The sequence below is a fragment of the Ctenocephalides felis genome, unplaced genomic scaffold, assembly GCF_003426905.1.
Source record: "Ctenocephalides felis isolate EL2017-DRISC unplaced genomic scaffold, ASM342690v1 CF-g0.4_SCAFFOLD_03571, whole genome shotgun sequence".
Taxonomy (NCBI): domain Eukaryota; kingdom Metazoa; phylum Arthropoda; class Insecta; order Siphonaptera; family Pulicidae; genus Ctenocephalides; species Ctenocephalides felis.
In genome coordinates, this window is record NW_020539725.1 from 62,169,579 (window position 1) to 62,186,812 (window position 17,234).

The 17,234-nt window shown below is 27.9% G+C and overlaps 1 protein-coding gene across 1 annotated transcript in view; it reads left to right on the forward strand.

Moving 5' to 3' along the window:
- The first annotated feature begins 3,002 nt into the window (after positions 1–3,002).
- LOC113386444 overlaps positions 3,003–17,234 on the forward strand; it is a 47,306-nt gene continuing 33,074 nt past the window's right edge. The window contains exons 1-3 of the mRNA XM_026624224.1: positions 3,003–3,108; positions 3,531–3,777; positions 8,335–8,562. Of these exons, the coding sequence (XP_026480009.1) occupies positions 3,003–3,108; positions 3,531–3,777; positions 8,335–8,562 (581 nt within the window). The remainder of the gene's footprint in view (positions 3,109–3,530; positions 3,778–8,334; positions 8,563–17,234) is intronic.

Consider the following 17,234-nt stretch of genomic DNA (forward strand, 5'->3'; position numbering starts at 1 on the left):
CTTATCAATAAGAATATAATGGTAAATGAATCATTCATATCGGTTGAGCAAGGCTCCTGAAATCGTCGACGAAAAATTATATCCGCACATACATACGTACACAAAAATGTTCAGAAGCTCCTAAAACGTAAAGAAATGCAAAAATTTCATTTTTGATTTTTTTTAAATTTATATTAACGTTAATAAATATTAAAAATCAATTTTATCATTAACGAACCTAGTAAAATATTATAGGCCTACAATAATTGATTCAAATATAAAAATTCATTAATCTTTGACATTATTGACCGCGCTCCTAGGGCTAGGACATACACAGTGCATGTCCTAAGCCTAAAAAATTATAATACATTTTTTTCCCAACTCACACCTAGTTCATTTCCTCTCCAATTTTGTATCGAATTAAAAACAGTAAAACGAGTCCGCGAATCGGAGACGTTTTCTAAAAATATTCACCGTGACATATTATTAAATAAGAAACAGCTGTTTCGTTATTGTTATTGAAATCTCTTCAAGATTTTTTCTAATAACAACATTTGTATCATTCGCTCGTTTATTTATTTATTTACTCTGTCTGGACTTTGAAAAACAACTTTTTGCCATTCACAATGAATAAACAATGTATTAATTGCATTCGTTGAAACCTGTTGTGTCGAGATACAGAAAAAAATCATATTGGTTGTAAAAAACTGTTTGTTTGTAAAATGCTATGCAAAATATAAATACAAAGGTATTAAGGATAGTTTTGTATCATCAGGCAATACTGAGGATTTTGTGGTATATTTTGCATAATCTGGCAACACAAAAGAAGGATAATTTGAGGCAAGGACTATGATAGATTCTCATACAACCATAAATATGTTTGTTTTTTATTTTTTAGTATTTACATATATTAAGTATTTTTTATCTATAATATATAAATATATAAATATATACATAAATATATATTTATATATCCATTTATATACAACAAAACCTACATTTATATATGAGATTTCAAAGGAAAATCCATATATACATTTATATATCCATTTATACACAACAAAACCTACATTTATATATGAGATTTCAAAGAAAAATCCATTTATACATTTATATACAAATTAAAAATTAACCAATTATAATTAGTCCAAACTAAATTTAAAAATTATAATAAAATTCACATTTAAAATAACTGTTTATCAGATTTTAAATATTTATATATAAGAGACCGGTTATAAAAAAATTATTCAATTTGTGTTTATATCGCTCGGAATATATATATAATAAATAAATAATTTTTTTTATTCACAAATTATACAAAATAATTTTTTTCCAGATTTTTGCGAAGGCAATGACATGCAGTTTGTTTTGATGGAAAGTTTAATAAATTTAATTTAATTACTTAAAATATATACAAGAAAAAACTGCAATAAAAATATATATTAGATATAAATGATAATGTTTATTTGTTCTTCATGATTTAAAAAAAAATTGCCTAGTGATAGTTTCAAAGAATAAAACATAATAGTTTCAAAGTATAAAAAATCAAAGTTTTCAAAAATATCATTTTATTGAAAATTTTAAAAATCTCCAAAAACGATTTATTTAGAGATTTAAAAGAAAATTCAGTCTTTTTTAAAAAAAACTTAATATTTAGTACGAGTTACTAATTTATTTGCACGCGAGCGATGACATTTTTTAGCAAATGGATTATAGTGTTATCATCTGCCCATAATAATTATATATATAAATAAATATATATATATATATATATATATATAAAGATAATATCTGCGTTTTACATGGTCATCTGTTATCTTATCTCAAATAGAATGTCACATATGCTGCAGCTCTAAATAATGAATATTGTATAATATTAGTAATAATGGTCTGATACAATTAGCCAGGGCTGGTGGCGAGGAAATAAAGATAATTAATAAAAATAAACTAGTGGTAGTGCCTTAGGGCAAATTGCTGGAACTTCCCGTACCGTAATGAAATATTCGAGTATTTGAAATTAATAATCGATAAATATTGATCAATAATTGATAACAATTGTTTTATATATTTTCAAAGATATAATTATAAATACACTTAAAAATGTTTACATTAACAAGAGATCCCGAATGAATCCATCTGAGGATATATTGCTTACGATTACAATAACGCATATGAAATATATACACATTTTTTACTGATATGTTAATTTGAAATTCAAATTTGAAATAGAAAATTTTGTATATTTTTGAAAATTTTGAAAAAGAAATAATACCTGAAAATTTTGATTCATGAAAATGTTTACATTAACAAAAGATGCCGAATGAATCCATCTGGGGATATATTTCTTACAATCAGAATAACGCATATAAAATATTACATACATTTTTAACTTTGACTTGAACTCTGAAAACATTGATTACTTGAAAATGTTTACATTAACAAGACATGCTGAATGAATCCATCTGAGGATTTATTTCTTATGATTACAATAATGCACTGAATTATATATACAGTTTTAAAATAAATTGTTAATTTAAAATTTATATTTATTGTATAAAATTTTGTATATTTTTGAAAATCTGGAAAAAACATTTTTCTGGAAATTTTGATACTTGTTTGAACCGTATAAGTGAACTTAAAAATTAACTAGCGGTGCATGGCATGGTGCCTTAAGGCAAATTGCTGGAACTTCCCGTATCGAAAACTAAATTTAAAAAAACTTGGCAAAACTTAAAAAAAAATTAGATTTTTGGATTGCAAAATTAGATTTGAATTTTTTTATTCTTTTTATTTATTTATTCTGAAATCATTTTTATGCTATTTGTTTTTTTTTTAAATGTATCTGAGCATTTATACATTTTTATCGAATGTACTCTTGAATGATCAGGAGATCTGGAATCGTACAAATAAAATAAATCTACCATTTGCCCTACTTTTTTTAAATAAAATTTACAAAAATTTAAATTTCTTTGTTTATTAATAAACTTGTTATTTATTTCAGACAAAGTCTTTTCGGCTCCAAAATGTGGCCCCTTCTACTAACATGGGCCATAATTCTGAGCCAAATTGGGCCACTTTTGACTTTCCAGTCGACATGTTTGGTGGGTGACCAAAATTTGGTCGAATCAGGTAAAAGATAAAAAACAAAAAATTAAAAAGACAAAATTATTTCTTATTTACTAACTTTTTATTTATTTTCTAAACTTACGACACGACATTAGCAATTTTTCGTTTTGGTTTTGAAGTACACCGAGTTGCTGTACGGTTTTACAATATTAGACAATACTGTAGAGAATTTAATTTTGTATAAATTTTCCTAAGACACCATTCATACTAAACGAATGTTTCGGAAGTTATTGAAGATTTTGTAACAAAATGCGCGTACACCATACGTGCAGCCCTTGTATTAAAATACAAATTTACACTATAACGAGTTACCGTAGAGTCTTTTACCTCTAGACAAAATTATACCCTATACAATTATCAACAAACCCCCCAAAGACACTATTTAAATCCCTTATATATTTTAAAAGTTATAAACAATTTTCCAGATCTATTCACCCGTCCCCATCTAACGTTGGCCGAACGCTCTATGGAATTAACCATAGAGGTGTCCGAGCGCGCCACACAGCGTCTGATCAGCGAAGTATTCAAAATATTCCTAAAAGAAGTTCTGGGTTACCCGACTGTCAGATTCACTACATCTGGCAATACTAATTATACGACTTTTCCATTGGTCGATCCTGATTCGGCACTCAGGAGAATCGAGAATGGTCCTGATGATTATCAAAGTTACAGGTAAGGGATAATTTAAAAAACATTCGATTTGTATTGATGGAAAGATGTGGTGATTAGTTTTTGGTAAAGGTAGGTCCGGCGGTTTTGGAGATACGGGGTAAGAAGTGCTGAATATGGTATTTTGGTTTTTGAGAGAACGGAGCGTCCGATTTGAATGATTTGAAAAATATTTGATTTGTATTGACAAAATGAAGAACTGATGAAGTTTTTGGGAAGGCAGGTCCAGCGGTTTCGGAGATCTAGTGAAAAATGTTGAAAAAAATGCTATTTGGCGTTCAAAAATGTTCATTAGACGTATGCACATCAAATTATCTGGATATTTTATAGGGATTCTAATAATGTGTACACAAAATTTCGTAATTTTGAAAATTTTCAAAAGAAAAATTCAAATTTTCGAAATTTTTCATCATTTTCAAAAAAATCTGAATTTTGAAAAATTATAAAAATATCAAAATTTTATAAAAAAATCAATTTCTTAAATCTATGTGTGTAAAAATATGTAAAAGGTGTGGTAAAATTTGTAAAATGTGAAAGAGTGTTGTAAAGTGTGTAAATGTGTGTTAGAGTGTAAAGAAGTGTGTAAAAATGCGTAAAAACGTGTACAAGTGTTCAAAAGTGTGGTAAAGTGTGTAAATATCTGTAAAAATGTTTTTACAAAAATTTGAGAATATTCAGAAATTTCCAAAAAAAACGAATGTTTTCAAAAATTTTCAAACTCTCAATTTTTTATAAAAAAATTGATTATTTATGTGTAAAAATGTGTAAAAGTATGTAAAAGTGTACAAAAGGGTACAAAAGCGTGCGGAAGTCTGTAAATGTTTGTAAAAGTGTTCTTACAAGAATTTGAGAATAATTCGAAATTTAAAAAAAAATCGTCAATTTTCAAAAATATCCAAACTCTCAAAATTAAAAAAAAAATCGATTATTTATGTGTAAAAATGTGTGAAAGTGTGTAAAATGTGTGGTAAAGTGTGAAAAATTGTGAAAAAGTGTGGTAAAGAGTGAAAAAGTGTTGTAAAGTGTGAAAATGTGTGTAAAATTGTGTAAAAATGTATACGTATATAGTGTGGAAAAAGATAAAATGTGTGTTAGAGTGTAAAAAAGTGTGCAAAAACGTATAAAAGTGTTTCAAAATGCGTAAAAGTGTGTAAAAGTGTGTAAATGCTTGTAAAAATGCGTAAAAGTGATCTTACAATAATTTGAGAATATTTCGAAATTTTCAAAAAAAAAAATCAAATATTTTCAATAAATTACGAATTCATAAAAAATGATAAAAAAAAGATTATTTATGTGTAAAAATGTGTAAAAGTATGTAAAAATGTGTAAAAGTGTAGAGAAGTGTGTAAAAATTTGTAAAAGTGTGTTAAAATGAGTAAAAGTGTACAAAAGTGTGAAAATATGAAAATGGTATGTTAAACTATGAAGAAAATGCGGTAAGATAAAGAAGAAAATGCAAAAGAGTATAAAAAGTGTTCTTACAAAAATTTGGGAATATTTAGAAGTTTAAAAACAAAATCAAAAATTTTCAAAAATATCCAAATTTTCAAAAAATTAAAAAAAAATCTATTATTTATGTGCAACAATGTGTGAAATGTGTAAAAAGTGTGGTAAAGTGAGAAAAAGTGTAAAAATGTGTGTCAAAGTGTAAAGAAGTGTGTAAAAATTCGTAAAAGTGTGTAAAAATGCATAAAAGTGTGTAAAAGTGTTCAAAAGTGTGATAAAGCATGTGGAAGTGTGTAAATGTTTATAAAAATGTGTAAAAGTGTTGTTACAAAAATTTGAGAATATTTCGAAATTTTCAAAAAAAAAATTGAATATTTTCAAATTCTCAAAAAATTAAAAAAAAAACGATTATTTATGTGTAAAAATGTGTAAAATGTGTGTTAAAGTGTAAAAAAGTGTTGTAAAGTGTGTAAAAACATGTAAAAAGTGTGTAAAAATGCGTAAAAGTGTGTTACTGTGTAAAAATAAGTAAAAGCGTGTAAAAGTGTACAAAAGTGTGGTAAAGTGTGTAAATGTTTGTAAAAATGTGTAAAAGTATTCTTACAAAAGTTTGAGAATATTTCGAAATTTAAAAAAATAATCAAATATTTCCAAAAATATCCAAATTTCCGAAAACTTTTAAAAAAGTCGTTTTTTTTCTAAATTTGAACTTCTCCTTGTTAGCGAAAAAGGTTCAACACTCGCGCGCCTATATGAGCGTCTCACAAATTATTAACGTATTTAAACTTACTAGCAAAGAACTTACTATCAGTAATAAATAAAAAACAAATAAATTTATATATTTATAAATAATTCCGTCGATTTCATTTTCCCTGAATGCAAATCATTTCCAAAATGCAAAAACAAAAGAACAATAATGTCGAGTCGAGTCGAGTTCAATGTCCATTTGCAAATTAATAATAATAATGCTTTAGCATTCCTCCAACTCAATTGATTTAAATTAAATAGACAAATAGAAATATTTACGAGCCATGGTAAAAATAGCATTACAACTACAGTTAGTAATAATTCCACTACAGTTAGAACTGGGACATTGGATTGTAGTAGATATGACTAGTGGCGTATGGCATCGTGTCTGGAACTTCCCGAACAAAAAATTATTTTTTTAAAAAAAAACTCTAAAATTTTTTGAAAACTTTAAAAAGTTAGTTCAGCTTGAAAACTGGGAAAGGGGGGATCAAAAATCCCTAAAAGTAATAATTGACTCAACTCCAGTATATCAAATATTAACCACCCCCACACTATTAGACATAAGAGCTAATAAAAAAAACCCACGCATAGGAGAAAGATAACCGATGGGTTGCCTCTCTCTCATATTAATACCTTAGATCAAAAGTCATACACAAAAATGGCTTATAGAACAATAATAAAAAGAGTTCTGATTGCTGTGGAAAAAAAAAGAAAAAAAATATTAACCAAGTATTTTTCTTATTTTTTTTTCAGACGAGAGAGTATGATGAACCTCGAACTGTGGCTTTACCCAACTTACGGAGCTTACTTTTTCATTTTATTTTTAGTATGCTCGTCAGTAGAGTCTCCCCCCTTTTTTCATTTTTAGTTTGCTCGTCAGTAGAGTCCCTTCTTATCTTCTTAATTGTTTTTTAATTTGCCCGTCAGTAAAGTCCTTTTTCATGTCTTTTAAAAAGCAATTTGCTCGCCAGTAGAGTCCCTTTTAATCTCCTAAATTGTTTTTTAATTTGGTATTGGTATGGTATTTTTATTTAAGTTTGCTCGTCAGTAGAGTCCTTTTTTCTCGTCTCAAGTTTTTCATTTCATTATGCTCGTCAGTAGAGTCCTATTCTCATATTCTAGGTAGTTTTTTTATTTGCTCGTCAGTAGAGTCCTTTTTTATTTTCATATATTGCAAAATACGTTTTCTCGCTTTTTCTTATCAGAGCAAAAGCTAGGAAATTATTAAAAAGACTCTACTAACGAGCTAAAGCTAAAATATACAAAAAGGGACTCTACTGACGAGCAAACTAACCTAGAAATAAAAAAGGGACTCTACTGACAAGCAAAAGCTAGAAAATTAATAAAAGGACTCTACTGATGAGCTAAAGCTAAAATGTACAAAAAAGGGACTCTACTGACGAGCAAAACTAAAAATAAAATCAAAAATGGACTTGTAGTTTCTATAAATCTTTGAAATTATTAAAATGGAAAACATTTTTTAGTCAAGACAGATAATACATCTGTTCAAAGAATGATATTATATCGCCAGCGAAAAAGTAAAAAAAATATCATCAGTTAATGAATGTATGTTAATTTTAATTACATGAAGTTCTTTGAACACAATTATTATATGATGAGTGAAGTTACGAAAACAATATTTATTTAGCAATATTTAAACAGCAATTACTTCATTTCTCTAATAAAGGTTCAAGTCGTAAATGCTAATTACAATGACAAACCGATCATGTCGTATTTGAAGTATGATTTTGATTACATTATTCTGTTTTAAACATTATACATATTTTTAATGCTATTATAAATATATAATATATAATTTATCATTATATAAATGTGTATAATGATTGACGACACTAATAAATATGTGCATCACGAGTATAACAACCATATTACTAATAAACAATATTCAAAATTGTTATATGATGTATTTATTTTTACATTTAGTCAACTATTTGCATTACTAAGTTGTCACCAAAATCATCTATGTTTTGAAGTACAGTTTTGTGATATAAATTCTGTGTTGAATTAATTTATTCTTGTGATCGCAAGATTAGTCCAGAAAACATCTTTCTTTCTTCTTCTTTCAATAACAAAAGATTTTAAAAAAGTTGCAATTGCGTCAAACTATATATAAAAAAAATTCTAGATGCGCGTAGATAATAGTTGACACTAAATCCAGAATACATAATGTAAAAATTGCTTCAAAATTTATATATTAGAAATATAATTATCTCCTAATTTATACTATCATTTATAATATTTTTACTCAAATGCCATATTGTACAGTAGCTAATAAGTTTTACTTCAATCGCGTGAACTTTACCTGCACTCTTTTTTATCAATCATCTTCCTTATTTTTTTCAGTCGAGAAAGTATGATGAACCTCGAACTGTGGCTTTCCCCAACCTACGGAGCCGCACCAGCCCTGTCAAGGGTTAGAGACCAGGGCAACGTTTACCCTCCAGGAAGGGCCGGATGGTTCATAATTGGTGACCCCAATGTCACCAATACGGTGACCCATTGGGCGCAGTTTAGGAAACCGGAGATTGGTCGGATTTTCGATTTGGACAAGGAGGATTTGGCCACTCTGGGGTAAGGATAATTGATAAAAAAAATTATTACATCTTTTTTATTTTCCATAAAATATTTTTGTAATTTTGAATTAAAAATTCAAAAAATTACCCAGGCTAAGCACAGTCTAAGCGCCACTCTGGTACAAATGTTTTCTCAAGTGCGTTTAGACTGTTTATGTACTCAGCACTTTTCCAATTTTGTCGAAAACTATTGAAAAATGTGAAAATCCCGCCAAGCTAATCACAGTATGAGTGAAAATGTCGCACAGATGTTATTTGCAAATGCATTTAGACTGTGACTATATTGGGGCACTTTTCCAATTTTATGTTAATTATAGAAATGTAATTTCGGGTTAAAAAAATTAAAAATTACCCAGGCTAAGCACAGTCTAATTGACAATCTGGTACAAATATATTTGCAAGTGCGTTTAGATTGTGACTTTACTTTTTAAATTTTGTGAAAACTATTGAAAAATGTAAAAATGCCGTCCAGCAAATGCGTTCAGAATGTGACTTTAAGGGAGTACTTTTCCAATTTTATGTAAATTATAGAAATGTAATTTTGGGTGAAAATTCAAAAAGAAATACCTAGACTAAGCACAGTCTAAGTTACAACCTTGTACAAATATATATGCAAGTGCGTTTAGATTGTGACTCTAAAAGTTTTTTTTAATTTTGTGAAAACTATTTTAAAATGTAAAAATGTCACACAAGGCAAAAGCACAGTCTAAGTAAAAACTTCTTACAACATTATCTGCAAATGCGTTTAGAATGTGATTTTAAACTTCTTACAAAATTATTTGCAAATGCTATTAGAATGTGACTTCACGGGAGTACTCCTTCAATTTTATGTAAATTATAGAAATGTAATTTTGGTTGAGAATTTAAAAAAAAAATACCCAGGCTAAGCGCAGTCTAAGTGACAACCTGGTATAAATATATATACAGATGCGTTTAGATTGTGGCTCTAGTCTAAGGTTTTTTTTAAAATATTGTGAAAACTATTGAAAAATGTAAAAATGCAGCCTAGCAAAGCACAGTCTAAGTGAAAATGTTGCACAGAATTGTTTGCAAATGCGTTTAGACTATGACTATACAGGAGCACTTTTTAAATTTTGTGTAAATTAGGCAACTTTATTTTTTGAAATTGAATTTGAAATGAAATGACGATTGTTAAGATAGCAAAAATAATGAAAGTTACAGCATTTGTAATAATATATTTGAAAACGTTTAAAATTTCTCGAATATTTTATTACGGTACGGGAAGTTCCAGCAATTTGCCTTAAGCCACGATGCCATACACCACTAGTTAGATACTTTTCTCAACAACCAGTTTATATTTTATCCTTTTTCCCTCGATTTCGTATTTAATTTCTAAATATGTCCCGACGATTCCCGACGGGAATTCCTGGCGCGCGTACTATTTTTAAAAATCAGGGAACAGGGAACAAACGGGAAGATATAAATATCAATTTGGTTTTTGTAAAGCGGATTAAGATTTTATTTATTTGTCCGAAATAACAGAAACACGCACGCCATTACCATTGTCAATAAGGTTAGAGGATTAGTTGGAGAGCCGGTGGAATACATAAATAAATTACTGAACCGATTTTAAATTTGGTTTGATCAAAGTGTGAATTTAAATCCAACTTACACAATTTGCAGTCGATATATTACTAAATATTAATTTTGACTTTTGAACAAATACGCTTTACTCTGTATGAGTGTTTTAAGCATATCACAGATGGTGCTAGTGTGCTTCACCAGTACCATCACGTACGTTACCAGTACCAATTTTATATATTGAAATATATCTTTTTTGAATGAAAAGAATATTAACATTTTTCTTTAACATATTTATGATTTTTTTGAAAATATATTTTCAACATATATTTTGTTCTCGTTTCATTTACTCAAATTCATCAGGTTTCTATATTATATATTTATATAAATCTTATCCTACAATTGAACCTAAAGGTAAATTTACGTGCTACGGTCAGTGGCGACATCTATGATATGCTGAAAGAATTAAATTTGATGTAATATCAAAGCGCCCGTGTTTGCAATCTATACTTGTTTATCTATGGTTTTAAACAAGATATCAAATAAGTAATAAAAATAAGAAAATGTTATTAAATAAGACATTCACATATTTTTTACTCGTTTTAGAAATGCCTCTAAATCTAAATTTTATCAATTCTCTTTACATAGAAACTAAGCTTAAAACTTTGTATTACAAAACTTTGTATTATTATTGCAAGACCAAAGCTCTTCCTACTGAGCCACAAACAAGCCCTACTTGCCATAGAGCACATAAAATACTAAAAATAGAAAAAAGAAAGAAATAGTGTTATTAACCTTTGTAAAAACGTCTACAAAATCTTTAAATCAGTGCTTGCCAACATTTTTTGTACCGCACCCTTTTAATTTCCTTTACATCATACAAACTTAGCTAATGTTATGTAAAAATTATTATATTATTTATAATATAGTATAATATATAATTATAACATTCATTAACTTTCCTATGAATTCAAATGTTTTAAGAATTTTATTAAACGATCATTTTTCTTTTTAACATTTTCAAAATTGTTCTTAATTATTAAATTTCTTGACATACTTAAACATAATTTAATTATTTTAAAAAAAAGAAAAACATTAAGATTTGTTTATTTTTTATTTATAAATTAAAAAAGCTAATATTATGTAAAAATTGTTATATTATTTATAATATAGTATAATATATAATTATAATATTAACTAATTTCTTTATGATTTCAAATATTTTACGAATTTTATTAAACGTTCATTTTTCTTTTTAACATTTTCAAAATTGTTCTTAATTATTAAATTTCTTGACATTATACAGATACATATAATTATAATATTAACTAATTTTTTTATGATTTCAAATATTTTACGAATTTTATTAAACGATCATTTTTCTTTTTAACATTTTCAAAATTGTTCTTAATTATTAAATTTCTTGACATTATACAGATACATATAATTATAATATTACCTAATTTTTTTATGATTTCAAATATTTTACGAATTTTATTAAACGATCATTTTTCTTTTTAACATTTTCAAAATTGTTCTTAATTATTAAATTTCTTGACATACTTAAACATAATTTAATTATTTAAAAAAAAAGAAAAACATTAAGATTTTTTTTTTATTTATAAATTAAAAAAGCTAATATTATGTAAAAATTGTTATATTATTTATAATATCAAATATATAATTATAATATTAAAAAAACTTCTCTTTCGGGAAGTTAAAATTTTTTATGATTTCAAATAGTTTACGAATTTTATTAAACGTTTATTTTTAGTCTTTTTAACATTTTCAAAATTGTTATTAATTATTAAATTTCCTGACATACTTAAACATTATTTAAATTATTAAAATATTTTGAACGTCATTAACATTTGTTTATTTTTTTAATTACAAATAATAAAAACTAGATTTTTTTTTTATTTTTGAGTACGCGATTCTCTAGTTAGTTAAAAATAGAACAGATCAATGTATCACAGCATATTGCTTCTGCGACTTGTTTTTTTTATTATTTTTAATTCAAATCAATTCATATCAAGGTTGATATTCAACTATTTCTATATATTTATTTGTGTCAACGAGAAAAAAATATTAGATCGAGAGCTCGTGGAAAAAACCTTCAAGACTTTGAAATTTTGTTCAATTCAAGTTGAACCAAGAGCTTAAAAAATCTCAATAAACCATTAAAAAAGATTCTGGTGTAGTGTACCTTTTTTAATACTAGATTAGTTTGCTCGTCAGTAGAGTCCCTTTTTTGTATATTTTAGCTTTAGCTCGTCAGTAGAGTCCCTATTTTGTATATTTTAGCTTTTTCTCGTCAGTCTTTTTAATTATTTCCTGGCTCTTGCTCTGATAATAAAAAGCGAGGAAACGTATTTTGGAATATATGAAAATAAAAAAAGACTCTACTGACGAGCAAATAAAAAAACTACCTAGAAATGAGAAAAGGACTCTACTGACGAGCATAATGAAATGAAAAACATGAGACGAGGAAAAAGGACTCTACTGACAAGCAAAATGAAATATGTTCAAAACATGAGACGGAAAAAATACAATATAAAAACAGACTCTACTGACGATTAAATCAAATTTGAAAATAAAAAAGGACTCTACTGACGAGCAAACTGTATTTTACAAAAGAAAAGAAGAAAAAATGGCCCTACTGACGACCAAATTAGAAAGAACGTAAATAAGGCAGTAAAAAAGACTAATTTTGGAATAAAAGGCAATAAAGTTGTTTCTACAGATAGAAGTTGGAGTTCCGCAAGGTAGCGCCGTAGGACCACATTGTAATTGAAACATTCCTTTATCAGGAGAAACATTAATAGAAACTATTGCAAATGATACCACAAAAAATGGAAAATAAAATATTAAATCAATTTTTTTTAAAGTTTCCAAAAAATTTAGAGTTTTTTTAAAAAAATAATTTTTGGTACGGGAAGCTCCAGCAATTTGCCTAAAGGCACGATGCCATGCACCACTAGTTATATCTACTACGGACCAAGTTCAAAATTATTCTTAACTGTAGTTGTAATGCTATTTTTCCTATGGCTTGAAGTAATAGGCAATAAAGTTGTTTCTACGATACGATACGATAGAAGCTGGAGTTCCGCAAGGTAGCGCAGTAGGACCTACGTTATAAGCAAGACATTCAAGAAACTATTGCAAATGATACCACAAACTAGTGTGGTTTTCAATTTACATTAAAGCACAATGCCATACACGACTAGTCTTTCTTCATAAATCAGATTGTCATTTATTTATTTATTATTGTTTCCTACAAAAAAATCCCATTTGTTAATGTATTCTAGACGTTTCTGAATCGTTTGACACCGAAATTAGACAAAGTATATGCATGTAACAAACTTATGCTTTTATAATTTATTATCCTATCACAGAAACTATATATATATAATTAAATATTAAATACACGCTACCAAGTATATTATTATTTATTGAATTTTAAACTATTTGTCAATTTCAAGTGTCGTACTTTATAATTTCGCCATAAATTTAAATGCATTCATTACTGTTATCATAAATTTTACAAAAACATATTAATCGTATTCAATTTAGAATTTTGAAATAGTTTCAAATCCCACATATATGCAATTTAGATAAAATGTAATTATGATGTTGCAAAAACATTATTTGCATAAATAACAAATATCAATTATGGCGGAATAGTAAAATGTCGTATAATAATTTGTTTACTTTGCTCGTCAGTAGAATCCTTTTTTTCGTTGCTATTTTTTAAAAAATCCTTCGGAAATTATTTTGCTTGTCAGTAGAGTCCCTTTTTCTCATTGGTATAATTAAATAGTGTAAGAAAATCAGTTTGATTGTTAGTATAGTCTTTTTCTTCTTAGAATTTGTCAGAAATACCTTGGAAATCAGTTTGCTCGTCAGTAGAGTCCCTTTTATCGTTGCATTTTTTTAAAGAACCCTTCAGAAATCATTTTGCTTGTCAGTAGAGTCCCTTTTATCGTTGCATTTTTTTAAAGAACCCTTCAGAAATCATTTTACTCGTCAGTAGAGTCCCCTTACTAGTCGCATTTTCTAAAGAATCGTTCATAATTTTTTTTTTGTCAGTAGTCTCTTTACCGTTTCATTTTTTTAAGAATCGTTTAGAAATCATTTTGCTCGTCAGTAGAGTTCTTTTTCTTATTGGAATTATTAAAAAGTGCGAAAATCAGTTGTCTTGTCAGTAGAGTCCTTTTTTTATATCGACTTTTCAGGGAAGTTTTTCCAAAATTAAATTGCTCATCAGTAGAGTCCCTTTTCTTTGCTCGTCAGTTGAGTCCTTTTTCTTAAAACTCAGTTAGCTCATCTGTAGAGTCCTTTTTCTTAAAATTCAGTTAGCTCGTCAGTAGAGTCCTTTTTCTTGAAATTCAGTTAGCTCATCTATAGAGTCCTTTTTTTTAAAATTCAGTTTGCTTGTCAGTAGAGTCCCATTTTCTAATTTAGTTTGCTTGTCAGTAGAGTCCTTTTTTCTTATTGGAATTATTAAAAAGTATGCGAAATCAGTTTTCTTGTCAGTAGAGTCCTTTTTTTATGTCGACTTTCAAAATTAAATTGCTCATCAGTAGAGTCTTTTTTCGTTGTATTTATTTTTGTAGTAAAGATAGTTCCAAAAAATATTTCTGTAGTAATTTGTAAGAAGGCGTTTGAAAATCATTTTGCTCGTCAGTAGAGTTTCTTTTCTTGTTGCATTTTTCAGAAAATGTTTTGGTCGTCAGTTTATCTATCAAGAATTTATCAGTCACTTTATTTCTCAAGAAATTGTTCAAAAATTATTTTCCTCGTCAGTAGAGTCACTTTTCTGGTTGAAATTTACAAGTTGTGTCTTTGAGAAATTATTTTGTTTGTCAGTAGAGTCCCTTTTCTTGTTGCATTTTTAAAGGGGTCATTCGAAAATTATTTTGCTCGTCAATAGAGTTCCTTTTCTTGTTGCATTTTTAAAAGAAACCTTAAGAATGTATTTTGCTCGTCAGTAGAGTCTTTTTAATCGTTTCACATGATTTTTATGAAAAATTATGAAGAGTACTTTTAAAAGAACAGTTTGCTTGTCAGTAGAGTCCTTTTTCCACTGAGAATTTTTAGGGATTTCTTCGGAAATCATTTTGCTCGTCAGTAGAGTCCCATTTTCCCGCGATTGTCATCGGCAACGTTCGCTCAGACATGTAACGTCACAGTTGAGAACTATATACAACGAAAAACATATGAGGACTAGCACTAGTAATTATTATAGGCCTATGGTCAGAGTTATATTTGTTAAGGAAATTAAACATCTACTAAATGGTTTCTTTGGCACAGTTCCCGAATATCGAATCGAAACTATTTTATTTTCAATAAAATGTCTTTGATACATTTCACATTTTGGCCTCGGAAGAATTATACAAAAGACAAATTAGAGATGTGTGTCCACCCACGTTGTTTACGTTTCGGAAAATATTTTTTTTTGTTCGTTTGATATCTAAATAGGAAGCTAGGAAAATGGCTGTTTCTAAAATTGTACGACGACGACGAAGAAGTGACATCTACATTGTTCTAAAATTATATATATATATATATATATATATATATATTTATATATATATATATATATATATATATATATATATATATTAGGGTGGTCCTTAATATGGACATTTTCAAATTTTTTTGCTCTCAAGGGCGCAACTGCTTCCAAATGAATAAATAATAATAAATGAATCTCTAATAGTATTAGCTCTTAATATAAACATTTACATAGAGTGCACGCCAATTGAAAGTTTCTTATATTTGTTATTAACATACGCCATTAATTAAATTCTTGCGCCATCTGTCGTGAACTCAAGTATTATGACACATACGAATATTTATAAGCCACTTAATCTCTAATTAAATCCATGTGGGCTGTTTTATAATATTTATTCATCATGGAATCAAGATAATTAAATAAATATTTTTTTGCTGCAAATTAATCTTGAAGTTTTTGAATACTTTTTCACAATGTTTTTGTTCAAAAAATAAAAGCCGATTCCGCAAAGCGTCAACTTTGAAGATGCAAATAGAGGACTCTACTGACCAACAAACCTATTGACAACATTCAACATAAAATAGGACTCTACTGACGAGCAAATTGATTAGCAACAATCACATAAAATAGGACTCTACTGACGAGCAAACTAATTGGCAACATTCGGCTTGAAAATAGGACTCTACTGACGAGCAAATTGATTGGAAACATTCAACATAAAAATAGGACTCTACTGACAAGCAAATCGAATGGCAACATTCGGCATGAAAATAGGACTCTACTGACGAGCAAATTAATTGGAAACATTCGGCATGAAAATAGGAATCTACAAACTAATTTTCAACTTTGAAGATGAAAATAGAGGACTCTACTGACGAGCAAACTAATTTTCAACTTTGAAGATGAAAATACAGGACTCTACTGACGAATTAATTGGCAACATTCAATATAAAATTAGGACTCTACTGACAAGAAAATTATTTGGCAACATTTGGCATGAAAATGGGATTCTACTGACGAGCAAACTTATTGGCAACATTCAACATAAAAATAGGACGCTACTGACGAGGAAATTAATTGGCAACATTCGGCATGAAAATAGGACTCTACTGACAAGCAAACAAATTGGCAACATTGAACATAAAAATAGGACTCTACTGACGAGCAAACTCATTGGCAACATTCAACATAAAAATAGGAATCTACTGACGAACAAACTAATTTTCAAATTTGAAGATAAAAATAGAAGACTCTACTGACGAGCAAACTAATTTTCAACTTTGAAGATGAAAATACAGGACTCTACTGATGAGCAAACTAATTTTCAACTTTGAAGATGAAAATACAGGACTCTACTGATGAGCAAACTAATTTTCAACTTTGAAGATGAAAATACAGGACTCTACTGACAAACAAACTAATTGGAAACATTCAACATAAAAATAGGACTCTACTGACGAGCAAACTTATTGGCAACATTCAACATAAAAATAGGACTCTACTGACGAGCAAATTGATTGGAAACATTCAATATAAAAATTAAGACTCTACTGATGTGCAAATAAATTAGCAACCAAAAGAATGAAAAAATGGACACTTTAAAACTTTCT